The sequence below is a fragment of the Pyxicephalus adspersus genome, chromosome 12 (assembly GCF_032062135.1).
Source record: "Pyxicephalus adspersus chromosome 12, UCB_Pads_2.0, whole genome shotgun sequence".
In the NCBI taxonomy this organism is placed as follows: Eukaryota; Metazoa; Chordata; class Amphibia; order Anura; family Pyxicephalidae; genus Pyxicephalus; species Pyxicephalus adspersus.
This window is the reverse complement of record NC_092869.1, coordinates 7,052,963-7,076,401: the sequence shown is the minus strand read 5'-3', so window position 1 is coordinate 7,076,401 and position 23,439 is coordinate 7,052,963. Positions and strand designations below refer to the sequence as shown.

The 23,439-nt window shown below is 39.2% G+C and overlaps 1 protein-coding gene across 1 annotated transcript in view; it reads right to left on the bottom strand.

Annotated features, from left to right (window-relative positions):
• Positions 1 to 1,512: 1,512 nt before the first annotated feature.
• LOC140342516 (Fc receptor-like protein 5) overlaps positions 1,513 to 23,439 on the bottom strand; it is a 50,072-nt gene continuing 28,145 nt past the window's right edge. The window contains exons 10-19 of the mRNA XM_072428723.1: positions 21,641 to 21,871; positions 19,095 to 19,185; positions 17,238 to 17,486; positions 16,169 to 16,417; positions 15,503 to 15,745; positions 14,854 to 15,111; positions 7,848 to 8,135; positions 6,869 to 7,024; positions 4,587 to 4,612; positions 1,513 to 3,943 (exon numbers count right to left, since the gene is read on the bottom strand). Coding sequence (XP_072284824.1) covers positions 3,809 to 3,943; positions 4,587 to 4,612; positions 6,869 to 7,024; positions 7,848 to 8,135; positions 14,854 to 15,111; positions 15,503 to 15,745; positions 16,169 to 16,417; positions 17,238 to 17,486; positions 19,095 to 19,185; positions 21,641 to 21,871 — 1,926 coding nt within the window. The 3' untranslated portion in view covers positions 1,513 to 3,808. The remainder of the gene's footprint in view (positions 3,944 to 4,586; positions 4,613 to 6,868; positions 7,025 to 7,847; positions 8,136 to 14,853; positions 15,112 to 15,502; positions 15,746 to 16,168; positions 16,418 to 17,237; positions 17,487 to 19,094; positions 19,186 to 21,640; positions 21,872 to 23,439) is intronic.

The window sequence follows — 23,439 nt, the reverse complement described above, 5'->3', positions numbered from 1 at the left end:
GATACTAAAATATTAACACAGTATCATAAATACTCCAGGATAGCAGACTCCAAGTTTCAGATCATTGTTATCTTCTCTCCAATGATGATTTTGTCTAGTATGAAAGTCAACACGTGCCTCTGCAGTAAAATTAGTGAGGAAAGAAAAGAAAGGCTTACCTTGATCAGCAAGAGCAGATATTTCAGCTTTCTTGCAACAGCTTTTAGCTGTAATATTTAAGGACCAAAGATGAGTTATCATTTAATTGTAAGTAGTCCTAGCCTCAGGTTCTTTTCTATATCTAATATAATTTTGTTTTCTTGAAAGAAAATAGAATACATTGGCCCAAAATGTAATTTAATAATGATGAAGATTAAAAGGCAGTTTGACTCTAATTAATTGAAAGGGACGTCATTATTGATAAATATCATAATGTGCAAAAAGCATATTGTGAACATTAAATATATATATATATATACAGTAAAGCATCACATTCATGCATAACACTAGTAATATTCTTTGCACTTATAGATGAAGATGTTAATGTCCCACAAATCCCGCAGTCTGCACATTTCTCTACTTGCGCTCTGTAAAGCTACATCACATGAAACCAGTAGTGAAAGGCAATACACCCAAAGACGTGTTAAAAATATAATCTGCTTAAAAAAAGGTTACAAGAAGAAGGAAGTGGAACAACCACATATTGGACAGCTAGAAATAAACATTGCAACAACAGCCAAATAATAAACGTATATTGCTTTGAGTTGGGTTGTAGTAACTTAGATGTGATGCTGATCAATCAATGGCCTTAAACTGTCCACTTTGGTAAAGATGAAATCAGCTGGAAACTGTTGAGGTTCTTAGAGAAGAGTTGGCTGTCTGCCCTGTTTAAATATAATTATTTTGAGTTCAGACACAATGCACCTTATTTAATAAAACTCTCCAGGGCTGGAGAGGATACACTTTGATCAGTTAACCTGGGTGATCCACTAAACCTGGAATGGATTTCTTAAAGCATTTGTTAGCAAATGTTTTCAATCCCAAACTAGATCCATTCCACCTTTGCTGGATCACCCAGGTTCACTGATAAAAGTGTATCCTCTTCAGTGTATCTTCTCCTGATTTACATCAGTGGCTAATGAATCAGAGGAGCAATATGAAAGTCTGGTCACTGTCATGTTAGAGGTAAACCAACAGAGGGAACTTTTTCTATTTCACACCTAAATGATTCCTTTTAAAGGGATAACTGTGAAACCATACTCTCTAACCCTCTACTTCCAATCTCTTTTAACGTCGTATGTCTAATTCATCAGCTATGTGTGCCAGAGCCCCATTATGCAGTGCTGTTTTTTTATCTCCTTTACCATTCAGTGTAGCCCAAGCCTGTGGCCAGTAGTCACCTTAATAAATGTAGATCGCACAGCATTGTAAATGTAGGACAAGGAAAATCCACAGCTGTATGTAATAAGGACAAAAAACAACGACACAAGAATCCCAAATGTATTAAATTCAGAACATTTTATTGTCAGAGGTAACATATACTCACAAAATTCTAAAGTGAAGGCCGTGTCCAAGCAGAATGTAAACAAATAAAAAAATTATACTAGCCAAAAAAATAAATGCAATCCAAAAAAAATGCAATGTCCTCCTAAATAGATAATCAATAGAGAAGCCTCTTTACATTTGTAGTCAGTGGAGAAGGATTTATTTACATTGGTAGTCATGCCCTATTCCCTCCTGTTATTAGGGAGCAATGAGTAGAAAGTTCTGTTACATTGGTGGTCAAACAATGAATGTCCTAATACAAATGCCCAGTAAAATAGTCTGCACCTTCTAGAATGCAATTAAAATACAAATCATTGGTGTCCAAGCCTTTCTAGCTTTGTCATCAAGGAGGTAAACTTGCTTATGTGCAGCTCTGGATGAACTTTAGGTTTTAGAGATTTTTATATACATTTATGGACAATAAACCAAATACAACTTAATGCTTTACTAATTCATTTTGATTTTTTAAATCTGAACTTAAGGCAGTATACTACGTGTGCATTGTTTTGATATTTACTAATAGTACACTTTTTCCTGTAAAGATCTCTGTAGTTTACTTATTACCAATGCTGTGCAAGGCAGAGCTGACATCTTTACATCAGACTTCCCTTAAAAAAAAACTAGAAAGCAGGGCAAATATCAAACTAATGGTCCGAGTACATACCAAATGCAGGCAATGGTAGTAACCAGCCACCGCAACAGGAGACAAGGGTTGGACAATAGTTTCCAACTCCAAATACTTATTATTTAAGAATTAGATAGGTCTGAATGCTTTATGCTCCTTATGTTTATGTGTTTCTGTTACTACCAGTGTACATCCCAGTGTGAGTATTTGTGGCAGGGGATTAAGCTGGTCATTCCAGATTCCCTTTGCTAGGCTGCAGTTTAGGGGGTTCCAGGATGTCCTGAGCAAGATTGGTGCTTCAGCAGTGTTCATTGGGTAAATTGTACTCAGTACCAAATATCATTCATATAAAACATCCAAATCACCACTGCTTTGAAATAATATGACTTAATATAATTGTCACTGATAAACCGACCCATTTATCTGCATTTTTGGTTGTTTGGCCTTTGGCCTTATTGCATGAAAAAAGTTGAACATGATTGAAAATTTTATATATAAATTATAGTTATCTTTAGTAGTTAATTCACATCTTTGTTTGATTTATAAGGAAGAATAATTCAAGGTACATTTTATAAAAGACTTTTATAGAACTATTACACAAACATTTGAAGCTGGGTGAACAGACAGGCCAGATAGTTGTAGCCCAGGCTGTCACCCAGCTCTTCTAACATATAACAGGAACAGCTCTTCTAACTATAACAGTTTTAATACCACAACATGAGCCTATGAGCTGCAAGACAGCATGGGTTTTGATCACCATGGAATTACAAGCTCTGACTGCCAGTTTTTGACACAGAGGATGAAACCAAATCTCATACTAAATGTAAATATTTTATATGAGGGCTTGGCCAAGTTGAATACTTTAAGAATACATTTTGGTAATATTAAAATATTGTAAAATAATATTTGGGTCTTATATAAAAGTTACCATGTAGTTGTTCTGTTTCAAAATTTGATTTATCAATAACCACATCCACTTATTTTATAATCCATCTGTCATCCAAACTGGCAGCCATGTTGGCATTAAATCCAAGTGGCATCTGTATCATACAAGTGACAACTATCACATCACCTTTTTCTCTGGAGAAATAAAAATTATGTTAATAACATCACTTGAGACTTAAAAGGTGTTAAAGCAGAGAAAAAAGTGGTTAGGAAAAGTTTGTGAGCAGGCAGGTTCAGTATTGCAATAAATAAACTTACATGGCTGAATTTATTTTTTAAATTTTACTTGTCCTCACTTCACAGGTGTCACTATTCCACCTAGTCCACTTCCCGGTTTCAAATCTTCTGCCATCTTGATTGGCCAGGCTGGAATGATGCAACTCCTATGTTTGTGCATAAGAGTACATTTTTTGCAGCATCCTGGAGTATGCTAGGATACCCAGAATCATGTTTTATCATATGAACAGTGCAGTGTACATTGAAATGAAGATTGTATACAGAAAGGTAAGTGCTCCAAACTATGACCTTATCACTCAACTGTTTAAAGGCTACAACAGAATTTTTGCTATTTGCCACTTAATGACAAAGAAAAGAGTAAGGAGGAATGGGTGAGGTGTAATCTTGACATAGAGGGAAGCTGAGAACCTTTAGGCAGCTTTGACCAAGAAACAGTGATAACTCTTGCAATTTGAAGTACAGGTTTTACTGAAGCTTTCATCTCCAAATTTGTAGATCCCAATACATATCCTTAGTCCACTTTCCTTTACATCCCCCATTCAGAGCATCAGCACCTGGAATGGATGATCTTTCTGGCTCCATTCTGGCTTGTATTTCAGAATAGACAACATGCTGGAAAGAATTAAAAAATTATGCTTGAAAACATATTGAGACATTGTTTTATTAACGTACATACAAAATATTGCATACAAGTATTTCAGATTTACAGGTAGAATTCTAGGTTTCTTTTTACATATTTACCTGTCCATTCCTAATTGCTCAATTGTCTAAGGCCATGTTGGGATTGGGGGTGAGGTTGTGGTGTGGTTACCACTTTCCTATGGTCCTGAACAGCGTCCTTGGGTTAGCTGCTTCATGTAGTGTCTCACCCACAGCAAACCATAGAGGTCTATGGAGCAGCAGGAAGTATTTCACCAATTCCCACTGTAAAATGTATAAATGCTTTCCTTTCAAGAACCAGAGCAATGATTCACCAAATGTCTTTTCAATCCCTTATTATCAGCATTTTCAGCACACACTAGTGAGAAGGAGTACTAACTTAATATTTAAAGGCATTTTTTTTTAAATTCAGGATAGAGTGGTAAGGAAATAAAATATCTGCCATAGGTTTATTGCTGTCTGGAGAGTTATTTTTTCTCCTTGGGAAAGTTCAACATTTTGAATTGTTAACAGAATAGGAAAATAAGGAAATCTACATGGGCTTATTGCACACTTACTTGTTTAGAAAATTAAGAGTAAATGTCATGTTACTTACGTTTTGAGTGGCTTCAGGTAAAGATGCTAGAAACAGAAGAAGAAATACTGATCAAGATCAAGCTACAGCATGCAAATAAATTATATAAATCCATTGCTTCCTGTCTCCATTTAGCAATTACTTTTTGCTTATATGGTTTTTATTCCTAAATTTATTTTGCCATTGACTTTTTTTGTAATCTTTTTTTTTCAGTGCTGCATTAAAAATAAAATTCACAACAGTAAATAAAAAGCATATAATAGGAAGTTTTAAAACTTGCTACCCACTGCAGCCTTTGCTAGCATTCTACAACTGTGCTATGCATTATGTCAGTCACTTAGTGAATAGTCATTATTGTCTCTAACTGGGGCCCTTTGGCAGTTCAGTCCCAAATTATGGTGGCAAAATGATTTTGGTTAAGAATCCTCAGTTAATAAAAATGGAGAAATATAGTTATTGTTTGGATTTTGATATTAACCACCTGAGCGTTACACTGATGTCTAGATTTCTGTACCAAAAGTGATCCACTGTTTTTTCTGAAATTTTTTTAAATGGTAGACCTGTAACTTACAGAAATATGTCCGAACAAGGGTTCTAGTAGATATTATGAAAATAAAAAATGTTTGAAACACACAATCATGTAAAAAAAAAATACTTTTAATAAAATTAAAGGAAATTAGGCGAAGATCAGCAAAGGTAAAATAAGACACAGTTTTACACACTAGCCATCCAGGGAATAACTGGCAATTTTTAAAACTTTGATTCTGTATTTATTGGGGGTTTGTTTTGAATTATTTTGTATTTGATTGGATACGGGAGTTTGTATCCAATCCAATACAAAATAAGAATTTGAATTTCCAAGTTATTTACTTTTATTTTATTTTTTTTTATTTTTTGTATTGGATTGGATACGCAAGTTTGTATTCAATCAAATACAAAATATAAATTTGAATTTCCAAGTTATTTACTTTTATTTTATTTTTTTTTATTTTTTGTATTGGATTGGATACAGGAGTTTGTATTCAATCCAATACAAAATGACAGTTTGAATTTACCAATTATATACTTTGTATTTATTTGAATCATTTTGTATTGGATTCAATACAGGAGTTTGTATTGAATCCAATACAAAATGAATGAATGAGTTTCAATTGGAATTTACCGCACACGCGCCGACGTCATCACGCACGCAGGGAGGAGCCGTCCGTTTTTTTTTTCTCCGCCGGACGGCTTCTCCTATCAGAGATCATCCGGCGCTGGAACGAGGAGGACGTGAACGATCAGCGGGTCCAGGTAAGATGCCGGCCGGTATCTTGTGTTCCGCCGCCCGGAAGATGCCAGGCGGCGAAACACAAGATACCGGCCGGCATCTTACTTGGACCCGCTGGCACCCGATGCTGGAGATCGACGGAGGGAGATCGATGGACGACGGAGGACGACGCTGGAATTGGAAAACGACGCTGGATGTGCAGCGGGACCATGGAGGTAAGCATGTGACAAAATTACGGGCTTAACCATCCTAGCCTTTTTTATTTTGCCCGTACCAAGGTCAGGCATAACGGCTAGGTGGTTAAAGAAGAGAAAAATCTCCCCATAAATCCATGTCCTACTAAATGCATGATACCCACTGGATCCTGGAGGTGATTGGACCAGGTGTCTTAAGGAACTAAAATGATGTTGGCTCCTCTGGAAATATTTATCTTGTTACATTGAACTAGGTCAATGTTTTCTTTTGTTAAACCAGGTGCTCCAATTTGTTCTTCCCCTAATGGACCATTCTAAATCTTATATCACCTCTTACAGAAACAATGTTTTATTTTTCATCACTTAAAGCACCAGCATAAAACTAAAGGGAAATCAAGGTGATTTTGTTGATGACCAGCATGCATGTGATAACAGTTTATGTTTGGAATCTATTAAAACTGACACAGACAGAAGTCATGTTCTTATGTCACTTACCTTTGACATTAACAATTGACATTGCAGTTTGATTTCCCTTTAGTACAAGATCTATTAGAGAGCTATTAAAAATTGATGCCACTACAAAACTTAGCATCTGTCAGTGTGTGTCACCACAATGTATGGGTGTGAAGTGACCCAACCATCACTGTGATAAGTAGGGCTCTTTAGGGGGAGAAGTGGGCACCAAGAAAGTGATCTACATGTCACACAGCACAATAGTAGCTGAAGTTGGTGCTGCACTCTGCATATGACAAGATAATCAGACAGCTGACTATTGTGCAGGTGTGTTTTTAATTATTGTTTATACATTTTTTTAAGCCAGGAATGATCAGATACCTTACCTGTATCAGGTGTGTCCATCGCTGGCCTCATGCTCGTAGGAGTTTTTGAATTGATCCATTTGTACTTGATGACCACAACAATCACTATGTTGGCAATGAAGAGGATAGAGATCCTGATTATAACAGTGATTGATAAGGTATTTTTAGAATTGTCTTCTATAAAAAAAGTAAAGGAAAAATAAAAAAAATCAATGATCACATAACAATAACTAGATCTATTACAAAAAAAAAAGAAGAAAAAGAAATAATGACAGCACTTTACAATATGTCACAGAATCCATTCAGAAATCTCTGGACATTTAGAGCAGGTGACATCTGGTTGATTACTACAGGTCTATGCATTTACCGCATTGATATATCATAGCCCTCCCTAGCCCCCTTCTGGTGGGCAAAGCGCACAGCAGTCGTACCTCCCCCAACTGACTCTTATTAGCAGCTCTAATCCTCTGAACGGGATGCTCCGTGCTCAGCTGTGATCCGTTCAGAAGCTCTGATGAGACGCATGCCCGAGATGAGATCAGGGGACACAGACAGTCCGGCCCTCATCTGATATCTCATGCTGTGGCTTCTTTGAAGAAAAAAAGCTGACTGTATAAAATTTATATCCGAGTGGGCGAGTACAAGTGGGCTCTTGTAATGACATCATAGGCAGAACACTGCGATAGCTGTGTGTGTAAAGTCTGCATGTTCTGCAGCCTAACAAATCACTCTGTACAAACCTTCAAATATCATAAACCGTTGATCGTAACAGCTTGAAAGTTTTAGGGTGCACAGGGGACCCTCATAGCTAATAGTACAATTTAAGCCCCCAAGCTTTCAAAAATTTCAAGATTTGGGGATCACAAGTTTAAAAACTTGTGAACATACAACAAAATGTAACCTGGAATTTACAAATTAGAGTGACTTTATGGATTGTGGAATATATATATATATATATATATATATATAGTACATTTTTTCCTGACTATTACACACTCACCTTGTACCTGGATATATAAGTCTTCACTCATTTTGCTGACGCTCTTACTTGAAACTCTCACTTCACAGGAATAATTCCCTGAATCCTCCAGCTGAGCAAAATTGACTTTATATTTATTGGCTGAACTAAAGTTCTTCACCTCTTGTCCATCTCTGTAGAAAGCAAACTGCAGTTCTGTCTTCATTCTGAGCAGGCTGAGGTTTGTGTTACACACCAGGGTCATAGTGTTACCAGCAGTTGTTTTATTACTGTAGGGTATTGCAGTAATATCTGGCTTTGAAAACAGTTCTAGGATAAAGAATGGTAAATAATATACTTAATAAAATGGAAATTAAAGCTACAAGACCATTTCACTGTACATCTGAATTAGTAAAACATTTTCCCAACATAATTTTCATATAGCTTAGAGAACTGGAATCCATGTTAATTACATAAACTAAATCTTTGAACAAGTTGACCTAAACTCCCCATAGGTGCAACCTAAACAAATTTTAGGGGTTACCTACATATCATCCAATCAATTGTTATCAAATCAGTGAAATGTAGATGCTCAGTGCCTTGTGATAAAATTCCATTAATTCATATGCATTAATAACCAAAATCTACAAATGTGTTGATCTGGAGAATAGTTTTATAGTGATAAAATTATTAGGAAACTAAATGTGGCAAAGCAAGGAAATACTACATATTTTAAAATATTCTGGTCTAACATAAAAAGCAGGTAAAGTACCCTGACCAAGTATAAACCTAGGATATGAAATGCGGCTGTCAATGTTACTATTCAAAACAGCAATCAACAAAAATGTCAGTAAAATTGATATGAATAAGTACATCCATGGTGTGTCATTTTTAAAACATTTATTTAAATGTGAAAAATTTAAATCAAATGGGCTCAGTCTTTTACCTGTTTTACAGAATTACATTTGATATGGGTTTGATGGGGCACTTGCGCTCAAATAATATTTGGTGAATTACTGTTGGCCCCCAATAGATGGCGTTGTGACTTTTTTGTAAAGTGTTATAAACTCTGCCTCTGCCATCAAGAGTCTGTTATACATTTTACATGAAGACACAGCACCAAATAGTGGTCAGATTATAAACCTAAATTATTTTCCTATTGGCATTTTCATGTAAAGCATTGTATGCTTTAGTGTAAATGGTGACGAGAACATCTTCATGTCACAGATCAGCAGCACAGCTGATCTAGTATTTGTTGTTCACCAGTTATATGCTAGATCAGCAGTAGCTTGTCTAATTACCTTGCTTCTAGCTGCTCTGTCCAGGCCTTGGAGGTAGAGGCGTTGCCTGATTTTTCAAGCTGATTTATCTGCACCTGCTCATTCAATCCCCACCCAGCCTGCCAGTTACCCTGACTATATAAGCTGTGTTCAGACTGACATTCCTTGCCTTTGCAATAGGTTTGTTTCTGTACTACAGGGCTTATCTCACATTGCGGCAGTGCTGCTGTTGCTCCTTCCTCAGCTCCTACAATTGCTCCTGCTACCATCTATCCTGCACCTGAGCCAAACATCAATTTGCCAGATCGTTTTTCCAGTGACCGGAAGATGTTTTCTAACACAAAAATGCTTGCCTACTTTATTTTCGTCTTCACCCACACTCCTCTGGCTCCGAAGAACAGCAAGTTGCCTATATGATGTCCTTATTGCAAGGTGAACATCAGTCCTGGACTTTCAGCTTGCTACCTGGAAATCCTGCCCTTCTTTCTGTAGATTCATTCTTCCAGGCACTTGTTCTTCTATATGATGATCCAATTTGGGCAGCATCCGACCAATCTGTTCTCCGTTCCTTGCACCAGAGACACAGAACTGCGGAGGAGTACTGCCACCTCATCGCTCTTATGACTGTTCCATTGAGCTCTTACCTGGAACTATGCCTCCTCGTGGCCATGTCTATCCTCTGTCTAGACCTGAGACTCAGACTATGACTATTTTAAACAGAACCTCGAAAGGGGTTTCATTCGCAAGTCAACCTCATCTGCTGGTACTGTAGATTACAGGGGCTTGAACAGTAATGGTTAAAAATAGATATATTTGCCTCTGATTTTGGAATTGTTTGACCATATCCAGCGTGACACTGTTTTCACTAAGCTAGATCTGCGTGGAGCCTACAACCTCATCCGAAACAAAAAAGGGGATGAGTGGAAAACTGCTTTCAACACTTGCGGTGGTCACTATGAATACTTTTTCATGCCATTTGGGCTTTGTAATGCCCCTGTGGTATTTCAGAACTGTGTAAAATACATTTTCTGTGACCTCCTCTACACTTGTGTTGTAGTATACCTGGATAACATACTAATTTTTTCCATATTTTTTCACATCAGTTCCCTTCGTCATGCATCCTGACCCAAGTAAGCCATTCTTTCTTGAGGTTAATGCCTCTGCTATGGAGGGAGGGGCTGTTCTCTCCCAGCAAGGCACCTCTGACAAATTCTGTTCCTGTGGCTTCTTCTCAAGGAAGTTTTTGCCTGCAGAGAGGAATTACACTATAGAGGATCGAGAGCTACTGGCTGTGAAACTTGCACTGGAGGAATGGCGTCATGTTTTTGAGGGAGCTCTCTTTCCGATTTGCACAGATCACAAAAATCTCTTGTACCTCCAAACTGCCCAAAGACTTAATCTACAGCAAGTTTGCTGGGCCCTATTTTTCTCTAGATTTGATTTCACACTTACCTTTTACCACAGTGTTTTTGGATGTAGTGGATCATTTTTCCAGGATGGCTCATTTCATTCCATTGAAAGGGCTTCCTTCAGCTCCGGCCTTGGCTAAAATCTTCCTCCAGGAAGTGTTTCGCCTCTATTGTATTCCCTCCAGCATAGTCTCAGATCGAGAAGTTCAGTTCACATTGTTTTTTGAGGACCCTGAGTCATCTGTTGGAAATTCAGCTGGACTTCTCTTTTGCCTACTATCCACAATCCAATGGTCAGACTGAAAGAGAATCCATATGTATCAGCCAGGCAGGGCTGAGTTTGCTCCTAAAAGCTGATTTTTCTCTCTGTTTCATTGGAGCCTTCTCTGTTTTATTGCAGATTAATAATGTGACTTATAAGCTGTGGCTGTCTTCCAGTCTTCTCATTCCCAACTCTTTTCACGTGTCTCTCCTGAAGCCTCTCATTCTCAACTACTATTCCCACAAATCCCCTCATCCAGTTCCTGTCCAGGTGGATTCTGAGGAAGAGTTTGAAATAGAGTACATCATTGATTCTAGACTGCTCCATGGCAAACTGCAATATCTGGTCCATTGTGGAGGCTATGGTCCAGAAGAACGAACCTGGGTATCCCACGCAGATCTTCATGCCCCTCTGCTGGTAAAGGACTTTCATAGGCGGTTTTCCAAGAAGCCAGAGTGGTCCCTTCTGAGGAGGGGCCCTAAAAAAAGCTGGTACTGTCACAGATCAGCAACACAGCTGATCTGGTAATTTTTGTTGACTAGATATATGTCAGATCAGCAGCAGTTTGTCTCCTTACCTTGGTTCTGAAGGTGGAGGCGTCCCTGGACTTCTCCAGCTTCTTCCAGCTGATTTATTTGCACCTGCTCTATCAGTCCCCACACAGCCTGCCTGTTAGCCTGGCTATATAAGCTGTGTTTAGACTGACTCCCCTTGTCTTTGCAATAGGTGTGTTTACCTGAGGATCCAGCCTGTGTCTATTTCCAACTGATTCCATGTTTCTGAGTTTCACTTGTTTGACTTCGATTGTTTGCGGCCTGCCCTGACCTGGTCCTGCTCTGGTTTACGAGATTGCCTATCCATTTGGTACTACGCTTCGGTTCCATCGGCAGTCAGCTGCCGTCTGCACAGGTGTGTCTAAGGGCCGCAACCCGGGCGCCGTCCGCAGGACGCTTTTCTTGTGGGGTGCTCTGGTGAACATTAGGCAGTTCCTTAGACTCTGCGCCTCAGCTCATACCTCCCCCAAATGCACGGATTGCACAGAGGGTCCACTTCCCCATACTTGTGGCAAATCCGTGACACCTTAAGCCTATTAGGATTTATCATTTACCTACCTAATGGAAGCACTTTTTTTTATTCAACCAACTTAATTAAACAGGTAACGTTATTTACTTGTTCAGTTACCCTCATGAAGCAGGAAGCATGGCTTACCATATACAAGTCCGCTCCCCAGCCAAGATAATCTCTGGTCTCCCCCTAACGTGTGTCACCCCTTCCAGCACCCACAGTGCTTTCTACCATAACCAGACTCACAAATTGGGTACCCAACTCAATTCAGGGTGACTCACTGGATTTTAGTTGACACATCTGCACCCGTTCCTCAAAGAATAAGTACAATTTCAAGATGGAGGGTTTTTATTACTTGTTATATGTGGATATTAGTGTCATGGTCTTAAGATAATGGACTGTAATGGGGCTCTTCTATCACAGACATCTTCCTCTCCTTGGTTTTTGGGCCAGTTCTGTAGCAGGGGAGAGAAGTAGTTGCTGCAGTTGCTGAAAAGGCATTCCATGCTTTCAACAGGCAGATGCTGGAGAGGGGGGATTTGGAGAGGGACAAGGAGATCTACAGACATCATAAGGCGGGCCGGCTACTTGCTTAAAAACCTGGAGTTGCCAGGTCAATCTTGGAGGATTCCCAGTCTGGTTTTACTAATAATTCAGTAAATTGGGATTTCCAAAAACGTATTGCCTAAGACCAGATTGGATGCACTCAATCATTTGTACAAATGATAAAGCTTGTATTCATCTGATTAATATTCACAACACATCCATATTTTCTGCAACTGGTTAGAACACCAAAAGATGGGTTTCTAACTGTTGGTCAGCTGATTTGTCTTAATTTTGATCAGACCAGAAGAGAAAATCTGTCTGTACTAGTTCTCATTAGTGGGAAGGGTTAGAAGATCAGTTTCTTTAGAAGACCAGACCTGTTTGTTCAAGGGACCCTTTTCATCTGCACAGGAAGTGATGAGGAATCGAGCATATACCATACTTTCCCATGTATACGACGCACTTTGTTTTGAAAAATTTGGGATCTAAAACCAGGGTGTGTCCTTTACAATGGTAGTTGATACTTTTTACTTGTATGTCTCGCTTTTTCGCACTTGTTGTTTTTGCTCGAATGGAACCAATACATGAAGTCTTCTGGGGACAATTTGACATACTGTAGTTGTCACCAGGACTGGAATATAGGGAGAAACTCCCATTGGCCACACCTGTTCCAGGCAAAACTGTCTAAAGCTCCATACAGACACTAGATTTATGTCCCCGGAGGCAATTGTTGTGGTTATTTTGGGTGAAAATTTAACACAGTTATATGTGGCCTACATTTAGCAGTGTGCTGTGTCTGTGCCACTGACTGTTCCAGAATGCTCCAGAAGGGAGTGACTAAGCCGCTACCAGGTCTTCACTAGAGCCTCTGATGGTGAGGATAGGCTTGGGCTGCGGGGTAGCTGCCAGGTGCCACTCCAGAGCAATCCCCAGGCCAGTGGCAGCTGACCACAGGAGTCAGGAAACCCGGTGCAAGCACCGAGGGGCTTGCGTGGCCAAGAAGTCCAGAAACAAGGATCCAAGGTCAGGGTCAGGCGGCAATCAAGCAAAGTCCAAAAACGTAATCCGAGGTCAGGGTCAGGCAGCAAACAGGCTAAGTCCAAAAACGTAAGCAAGGCCTGGTACACAGCAAAGCAAAACAGAGAAAATACCTTAGCACTGAGAGTTACACTGGGTAAACCAGAGATTGCTCAGGCAACTTCCTGTAGTAGGAGGTGCCTTTAAATACCTGCAGGAAACCAGCCATAGGCTGTTGAAAATGGAGGGTGTGTATGTGTTACCTCATAGATTAAGAGAAACACACCCACGCCAGCTCAAACACCAGAGCAAGTCTCAGCATGAAGGAAACTCAGGCATGGAACACAGGTAGTGGGGTTACCTGAAAGATAGGACCCGGCGCTTTTTTCCCACCCCCCCCCCCTGGTTTTAGGTGTGTCGGTGAGGTCCTCGAGGGAAGGAGTTGTATTGGACTGTTTCAGTGGGGGTGAGGGTCTCATCTATGGTATGGGACCCTGGGTAAGGTTGTTGTTGGGAGTGTTAAATTGTTTTGTGGTAGGGCTGAAAGCGCTGCTGGTATCGTTCCCAAGCTTGAGGTGCTGCTGGGAGCATTACGTATCATGGTGGTGCAGACCCATTAGGTGCAAGGGGTTACAATAGTGGGGCCTTTGAGGACCAGTAACCAGGGGGTGTGTTTAGGTAAAGGATGTTTTATTAATGTACAGTTATTTGTGATTATTTGTAAGTTGTTATTATTTGTTGATTATGTGTTTATATATTCCTATTTATGGGTATTTTATGGTTATTTATTAAAAGAGTTAATATTTAGGTTATTTGTTAACAAACGTCCCAAAGGGGCCATTTAACCAAGTTGTTGTCTCAGTGTGTGTTTGGGGTAAAGTGGTGGGGTGGGGGCACGGACGGCAGGAACTTAGCCCTATCACTGTCATGTAAATTACCTATAGCACAGTAGCTTTCATACCTTATATCCCTTAATGTTAGCTAGTCATCATAATATTTATTACAACAGTAATCTTTCCTTTACAATATACATGTAAAGGAAAGATTTTTATTTTAGTCATGTTATTTACCTGTAAACGAATTCACAGCTGTTATTCTTGTAACACTTTGTAGTATTTCCCTTTGCCTCTCCCCTGAATGCTTCATAAAAGATTATGCAGGGAGAGGTAAGGAAAGCTTGGCCAGCACAGACAGTAAAAGAAAAAGGACCAGAAAAAAAGAGGGCACTGTCATTTGTAGGAAAGTGTGTGCAGGGAAGGGGGGGTCTAGGCAACTGGAATGACAACATACTATGTAATTATTGGCTGCAATATAGACACAAACAGCTTCTTCATATTTACCTCAATATAAGCCGAGGAAGTTGCAGTCACTCTGGAGTTCTAGCACACAGTTGGCAGTGATAGCACAAAGTACAGACATAAATCAGACATAAATCCATTGCCAAGGCATACAGCATGATGAGCAGTTACCTCTGACATGTAGGGATACTTCATCTGTGTAAGATACATATTCATCCCGGGATAATATTCCCACACATCTGTATCTTCCAGGGGCATAAGAATCTCTAGGAAGAACATATGTGCTGTGATCACTAAGAGACCCCAAAATGACATTATAACTCTTGTAGAATGTTGTTCTGTGTACAGAATACTCAGGGCGGCTGTGACACCTCAGATTTACATCTGTCCCCGAATAAACAAGGACAGGAGCCTGCAGGATGAGAGGACCTGTAATACAAAATATTTAAGTTCATAAAGAATACAATGAATCCTGATATGTAAATATATAAAGTAACCCAAAAAATTCAATTACAATTTCTGATAACTGCAGTAAATGCCAAGACTACAAGCCCAAACCTACTCCTTCCTACTACACCAGATCTCCCGTCTCGCGATTACAGATTTGCTGGATCACCCAGGTTCTCCCAGGATAGTATGTCTTCTCTGGTCTTGGAGAGATTTATTAAATCAGGTCTATCGAGTCAGTTCCCTGTGTCTGTCCCTCTTCCTACACAACAAGGGACTTGTTCATGACAAGTTTGTGATCACAACTGTTCCCTACATGTTTATGGGTGCTAAATGAAAGGAAAAGTCTAAGAGAATGAAGAGACCAACTCACCATCACTGACATCCAGCCTAAATGCAGCACTTTTACCAAGATTTGTCTGACACTGGTACATCCCACTGTTTTCAACCCAGGCTGATTTGATTGTATAAATCGGTCCTTCTGCTACCATGACATTATTTCGAAACCAGTGATAGGTCAGGTGACTTTCTCCATGGCAGGTCATTGTTATAGACTCTCCTATAAGTAACTTGTTCCAGTTTGGTTGGAAGCTTACATGAATAGTCCAGTCACTTGCTAGAAATCAATATACCATAATATAAAATAACAAATAACAATTTATAAATTACTAATATAAATTTCAAATATGGCTAAACATTATTAATGGTAACAGTTTAGGTAATATACGGATAATTAGTGATAAGTGAAACTGAGAAATTTAAAACCGGTATGTTCTGGGTGTGGGGAAGCACATTGGGAGATTGAAAATGTCACTCCCCACTGATCCCCTGCTCTGACCTCCCAAACTCTGCACTTTTTTGTGACAATACCACATCCAGGGGTATTGCTACTAACCTGAAAAGTCATCAGGTATAGGCTTGATTGAGAAAATTAGTCACTTATTTAAGTCTGATTTTCATGGTAAAAATATTGTGAAAAGTCCCTCCATTGATAGGAATTTTGGAAAAAACAAATTTATCATCACTTAGCAGGATTTACCTGTGTAAGATACAGTGGTCTCATCACTGTAATTATAAGTAGTCAGCAGTTTTTTTGTACATCTGTAGGTGTCTGTCAGATCTGTATATTTTATAGGCAGTAGATCAGGGTCGGTAGCCGATGTCTGGATTATCTGATTGTTCCTGTAGAATATTGTCTGTCTTGTAGAACGTCCTTGTGGACTGTGACATCGGAGAGGCACATCATCACCTTCATATACATAGAGCGGAGCCTGAAGGATGACCGGACCTACAACAACATTACATCTGATGAATCCATGAGCATTAATGTGAATTTATTATTAGATTATTTTGTTTAGGTAGATATAACAACTTTCTTTGTATTGGATTCACCAACCTGAGCATGTTCTCTTGCTCCCTCGCTGACCTGGTAAGAAACCCCCTCACACTTCCTTGTATTTAAAAGTTTAAGCTATTAGTACATTTTTAACATAATTTCCCATGCAAACAGCCTCCAGTAATTCTAAGTATGAGAGATTTTAAGTTCAAAACTTGAATGTCAGTTTGGAACTGGGGGACAGAGGGGTACATTATACTGTCCCTGTTAATAATCAGAAGTCACAGGGCCTCTTCCTATAACTTTGCATGTTCTACCATTTTGTCTATGCTCAGAAATGTATCTCTGGGTAAAACACTTTCCTTTAAAACCTCAGCTTCCGGACAAGGGAAATAATATATCCCTTTGTCCGTTTAATGGGCTAGGACAGCACAGGGAAACATTTATAATCCTTGTAGATAAAGCTATGGTCAGAGCCAAACTCAGGAAATGAAGACCAAACCATTGATGGTAATGGTGAAGCCTCCAATTGCCCAGTTAGAAAAGAAATTATATCATAATCCGATAAAACAAATAACTACAAACTAAGATAAAAATATAATAAAAGTTAGATGCAAATGTAAATGTCAGTGTATATGCCCTGTTCAGTTTAAATTAGGTTTATATAAACTTTATTATATATGTCCTCTGTTGTCACTAACCTAATGGCAGCAATACGTTAGTGACAACGGGGGACAAAAAACATAATAAATTTTACATTAGCTCAACTTACCATTGCTAACACTCAGTGTGATCTTCTCACTTCTACCACCAGTGTTGGTTGAACACCAGTAATCCCCACTGTGTCTTGTCTCAGCAAATGAAATGACATTGTCCTTTGATGAAGATATCAGCTGGTCATTATGGTACCATTTATGGTATGATGCAGAAGTCTCCACTATACAGCTCATAGTTATAGACTCTCCTATGAGGATCCTTTTCCAGTTTGGTTTGAAGATCATCACAGGGCTTGATGAAGATCCTGTAAGGTATTAATAAATAGATATACGGTGGTTTAATGCACACTACCAAAACTCCCAGCAATTTGTGATCAAATTGTGGTGTTTTGTTGAAATTTATTTTAAATTACACCCCAACACACAACATCCTTCAGCACGCATGATGTATGTTGCACATATTAGGATGCACTTGACAGCCTGTTTAAATCATTAGACTGTCCTAACGCATTATAGAGTATAGTGTGATGGGACCTTTAAAGTTTCTGTTGAGGAAATGTATAATCCCACCCCAGCATTCGCGCCTCCATCCCAATGATACATCCCAATTATACATACAACTTGTCATTTCATAATAATCACATTTTAATATATAAATATATAGAAAATATAGTATGAGCTAAATGCTGGGGATGAGTATATTGTATGTATCCACAAAGTCATGTTCCAATTAGGTACATAAAAACAAGAAATCCACACAGCTCTCTGACATGCAAATGCTGAACAGCTTTGGCATGAATGTTACCACTCCACCTGCATATCATCTGTTTAACCTGCAGCATCACCAGCCTCCCTTTATCCATAGTTTCTTTCTCAGCATGCCCTGCAAAGGACCCTAAGACTGTGACCAGCTGAAGGGTACTTTAAAGTATGCGCTGTGGTCAATGAGCAGATTGGTTCCTGGATTCAATCTTGTCCTGCTATTGGCTGCTAGCCCCTTTTAAACCTAGTTCCAGACTCAGGCTGCTTATTAGTGTGTTACAAGTAACTGAACAAGCTTTATGTTTCCTGAATGCCTTTCTGGATACCTGACCTTGATCCTACTTCTAGTCTTCTGCCTGCCCTGATATGAGTTTTTCAAAATTTTCATAGATATTGGCAGGTATTATAACGACCACTATCACAAAAGAGAAATTGTTCAGAAGGGAATTTCAATTAGCCCCAGTAAACTAGTTAACTGGTATGTGCCTAGCCTCAAAAAATTCTAAAAATTTGTTAAGGAAGAAGGAAAGGGAAGGCTATTTGAAAGGCACCCAATATTTAAAATTATAATTGAATAAAAACATAGCTTTATTCATTCATAATGTTACATGAATAAAACAGTAATATATATAACTTACAAAAAACATACAGTCCAAATAGATAAAATCACACTTTGATTTATTTTGCTATGTTTGTAGACACGTTTCGCTTTGCTTCCTCAGGGGGTATGGGAAACCAATAGCAAACCATGGACCAAGGAAAAAACATAAAGGATAAAAAATACAAGGGAAAATAAAAGGATAATGAACACGTACTTAATCCCCCTGTGTAACATCTCAGAGACAAATAAATAGTGCAGGGTTACTTTGCTGTGGGTATGTTACAAAAAAAGTCACATTATCATGCCACCACTCTGTGGTCAGCATTTAATCACTACAACTTTCAAGGTTAATTTATCAGCTTTGCCAAACTTTGGTGAGGGAAGCTGGAGTGTTGTGTTTGATTGGCTGGCAAAACTGTCGGATTTAAACCCTATTTACCTAACCATAAATTCAAGGAGACCTGGGAGAAACACACAAAACATGGGTTAAATATAAAAAGAGCAGCAATGCCATAACCTATGCAAATGGAAGATGAGGATTATTACTTACCGATGAGGATTATTAGTAGAAGAAGCAGTCTATACACCATTCTACTCATTTTACACAATGTTAATTCTGAAAATAAAATTATAAAAAATAAATTATAATTATAAACATGTACAACAATGTATAATATAAATGATTTTGCAGACATACAAACATACCATCTTTTAAGATTCATGTTTCGGAGTTCTCTTCTTGTTACATCTGATACATCTGATCACCCTCTAACCACTTTTTGAACCCCTATAAACTGCTTTTAAATAGTTTTATACACAGAAGCAATATTCTTGTACACAGGTCTCAACAAAAGAGATCAATTAAGTGACAGCTAGCACTCTATTACGGCCAGTGTAGAAGAAAAAGTAGGCAGAAATGTCTGCGGGGAGGGTGGAGATTTCTCACAATCTTTCCTTTTTACAAGGTTTTTCACTTTTTGTAAACTGATCAACAGGTAAGCCCTAAATGCTATAGTGAAAACAGATTTCACTTATATATGCACTTTTAATAAAGTCTTATGTGGAGGGCAACAAACATTAAGAAATATAGTGTGTTTTTATAGTGTTTGCGTTACTCTGAGACGCATGGTCTTGACTTGAATCATAATCACCCTGTAAGAAAAATGTATTTGGTAAAAATACAACACAAAAAAAATTACAAAGATTTCACACGTTAGGATGAGTAAGATATAGACTCCTGGAGTACCAGGATAAAATATAACACCCAGTATCCTGTGTTATACCTGCTCCAGCAAATCAAAAGGTTATGTGACTTAGCTTGTTATTTCCATTACATGTCATTTATTCAACACATCCACCAAAGTTTTTCAATAGGAAATTAGACGGATGGAATTTTTGAAACTTTGAAGATTAGTAACCCTCCTAAAGTTATAAATTATAAACTAAACCAGACACCGAAAAGCAGTATTACATAAAAGAGACGGATACAAAATTCTGATTTGTAAAGCTCCTAGTAACCTTGGGGTAACCTTGCCTGATGATGAGAACATGGGGCCAAATATATATATATATATATATATATATATATAAATATATATATATATATAGTCACCAGACTTGTAGTACAAGCTAGAGATATAGTATAAAGCCAGTGCAAAGTTTGTATTGGTGGTTTGCAAGAATTAGAGTAGAATCACAGTGGATTCTTGGAATCTTAAGGCAGAGCAAGAACTGCACATACATATATCATACCTTGTCTGGTAAGTTGAGGTTTGAAAAATTCTACTGTTGTTCTTGACAATGATGTCCATTAATGATGAATAAATATTGATAAAACTGGAACCCTATTGGCCAGAATATATGCATCTCAGCATTACAGATAGACACAGGTGCTCTGTGGTAATAACACCAAAAGCTGTCCTGTGTATTACTTTGAGGTTTTTTGGGGGTTTTTTTTTACTGAGGAAGTGATGCATTTATACTAACATAAACCACATTCTCAAGTTTACTGCATGTACTTCAAAAAATCTACCACTGACTTTATAAATCTATGAAAGAGTATCTCTTAGCAAGTGACCCAAAGAAAAAGTATATATATTTATATTTTAAGTGTTATATTTACACAGGTCAACATGTCATTTTCATAAGATATAATTTTATGTGGACTTCGTAGTATTTTTAATGCAAATTTCAAATCTGTGTTCATTTTTTCTCTAGCATGTCTAGTTTTTGTGATGCAGCTAACTATATATTGAGTGAAATTTGTTAGAAATCGCCTTAACATTACAACAATAAACAACAGTTTTCTTTTTCTAAGGTTAGAGACTGCACTAACAGTGATTGATTTAATTTGTCATCATGCCTAGAAATTGCCTTAATGATCCAGGCATTTTCTGTTCTACATCGCCAAATTACCACAGAACTTAAAAATATATACAAATTAAATTTTGGCTGTCCACTTGGTGACCAGGATAATGTCACGGGATAAGGAAGGGGGGGGGGGGGGGAGGAACACCAGAATGAACACAGGAAGATAATGGGGCTAGACCTCCAAGCTAGGGAGAGGGAAATGGTCACCACCTACAGAAACCCTAAATCAAGCCCTTACTCCTGTCAGTATGAATAGACCCTGAAGGTGGGAGGATTCATACACCAGAACCTAGACCCTAGGAGCCCTGAAATGCCCTAGGAGTAGTGACAGGGTATGAGACTACTGGTTTCCTCCCAGATGAATGAACCAGCATCTCTCTGAGGCCTAGTAACAACCAGCAAAGGGTAACAACCAGAATACAAAGATAAGTAAAATTATCTCCAATAGAAATGGATGAGCAGGAACTCACGAGAGAACCACACCCCAGCTCTTCCACCTCCAGAGAGTATCAACCACATGAACTGAAGTGTAAGGCCAGGCTAATTAAAAGATTAGTAATGATAACAGAGGTATGGTCATTACCAACAACAACACTGAAACAAGTGAAAGCAAAGACACTGTCAGATAACCTCACGTGCAGCCAGTCTCTCGGATCTTCTACCCTCAGTCATGGGAGGGACCGTGACAGTAACCCCCCCCCCCCCCTTATACGGGTGACCTCCCACCTTTTCCGGATTAGCCCTGTGTAAGGCTTTCACTAGGCGCCTGACATAAACGTCGGTCGCTGGAATCCACATTCTCTCCTCTGGACCATAGCCCTTGCAGTGAACAAGATACTGGAGGGATCTACGGAGGTTTCGGGGGTCCACTATCCTGGCGAGCTGAAATTCTTGATTACCGTGCACCATGGCAGGAGCGGGAGGCAAGGAGGACGGTTCAACAGATTCGATATATCTCTTCAGCGGAGATTTGTGGAAAACATTATGAATTTTTAAAGCCTATGGAAGTTCGAGACGAAAGGCTACCGGGTTAATAATGGCGGAGATCTTCTATAGACCAATAAACCTTGGACCCAACTTCCAAGAAGGTACTTTCAACTTAATGATTCTTTTGGACAGCCACACCGAATCACCCACTCTTAGATCCGGACCACTCATCCGTCTCTTGTCAGCCATTCATTTATACTTGTTGCCCATTTTTCCTAAATTATTTTGAATTTTCCGCCAAATACCAGACAAAGAAGAGGAAAACTTTTCCTCTTCTGGAACACCAGATGTCTCAGTACCAGAAAATGTGCCAAACTGCGGATGGAACCCATATGCCCCAAAAAACGGCGACTTATCGGTGGACTCCTGTCTACGGTTATTTATGGCAAACTCGGCCAAAGACAAAAACGAAAACCACTTCACCTGATTCTCCGGATTCATTTTAGTGCATTCAGTCTGTCTGTTCTACTGGGGATGAAAGGCCGACGAGAAGGACAATTGTACCCCCAGGCTAGTGCAGAACGCCTTCCAAAATCTTAAAACAAACTGTGTCCTCCTATCAGACACCACATCAGAGGGAATACCATGTAACTTCACGATGCTAGCGACACTTGTGCGAGGGTTTTAGCATTAGGTAACCCTGGTAATGCTATAAAGTGCGACATCTTACTGAAGCGATCAACAACCACCAGGATCACAGTTCTTCCTGATGAATTAGGCAAATCTGTGATAAAGTCCATGGATAAGTGAGTCCAGGGTCAGAACGGATATGGACAACGGAAGAAGAGAACCTCAAGGCTGAGTATGTGTCACCTTAGCACGTGCACAAGTACTACAAGCTGAGACATAGCCTTCAACACATTTACGCAACCCTGGCCACCACAATCTAGGAGAGATGAGATCGATCGTGGATCTGCTCCCAGGGTTTCAAGGACAAGGACTGTACGGTGATGTTCTTTGAACACCCTGTGTCGTAATTCAGGAGGAACAAACAACTTCCCCGGAGGGCAAGAATCCAGTGCATCTCCATGGACCCCCAACACCTCTGTCTCAAGATCAGGATAAAGGGCAGATATTACTAACCCTTCGGACAAAATCGGACCCGGATCTTCCGAATCACCCCCCCCCCCCCAGGGAAACTACGCAACAAAGCGTCCGCCATGACGTTCTTAGCCCCAGGGCGGTAGGTGACAATGAAGTTAAATCTGGTAAAAAATAACGATCATCTGGCTTGCCTTGGGTTCAGACGTTTAGCCGACTTCAAGTAAGCCAGATTTTTGTGATCGGTAATTACCGTAATAGTATGAACCGCTCCTTCCAACCAATGACGCCATTCCTCAAAAGCCAACTTAATGGCCAGCAACTCTCTATTACCTACTTCATAATTTCTTTCTTCACTAGAGCGTTTCCTAGAGAAAAAAGCACATGGGCGCCATTTACTAGGTGAAGGATCCTGCCACAAGACTGCACCTACCCCTACCTCAGATGCGTCAACTTCTACAATAAATGGCTGCGACACATCTGGTTGCACCAATATG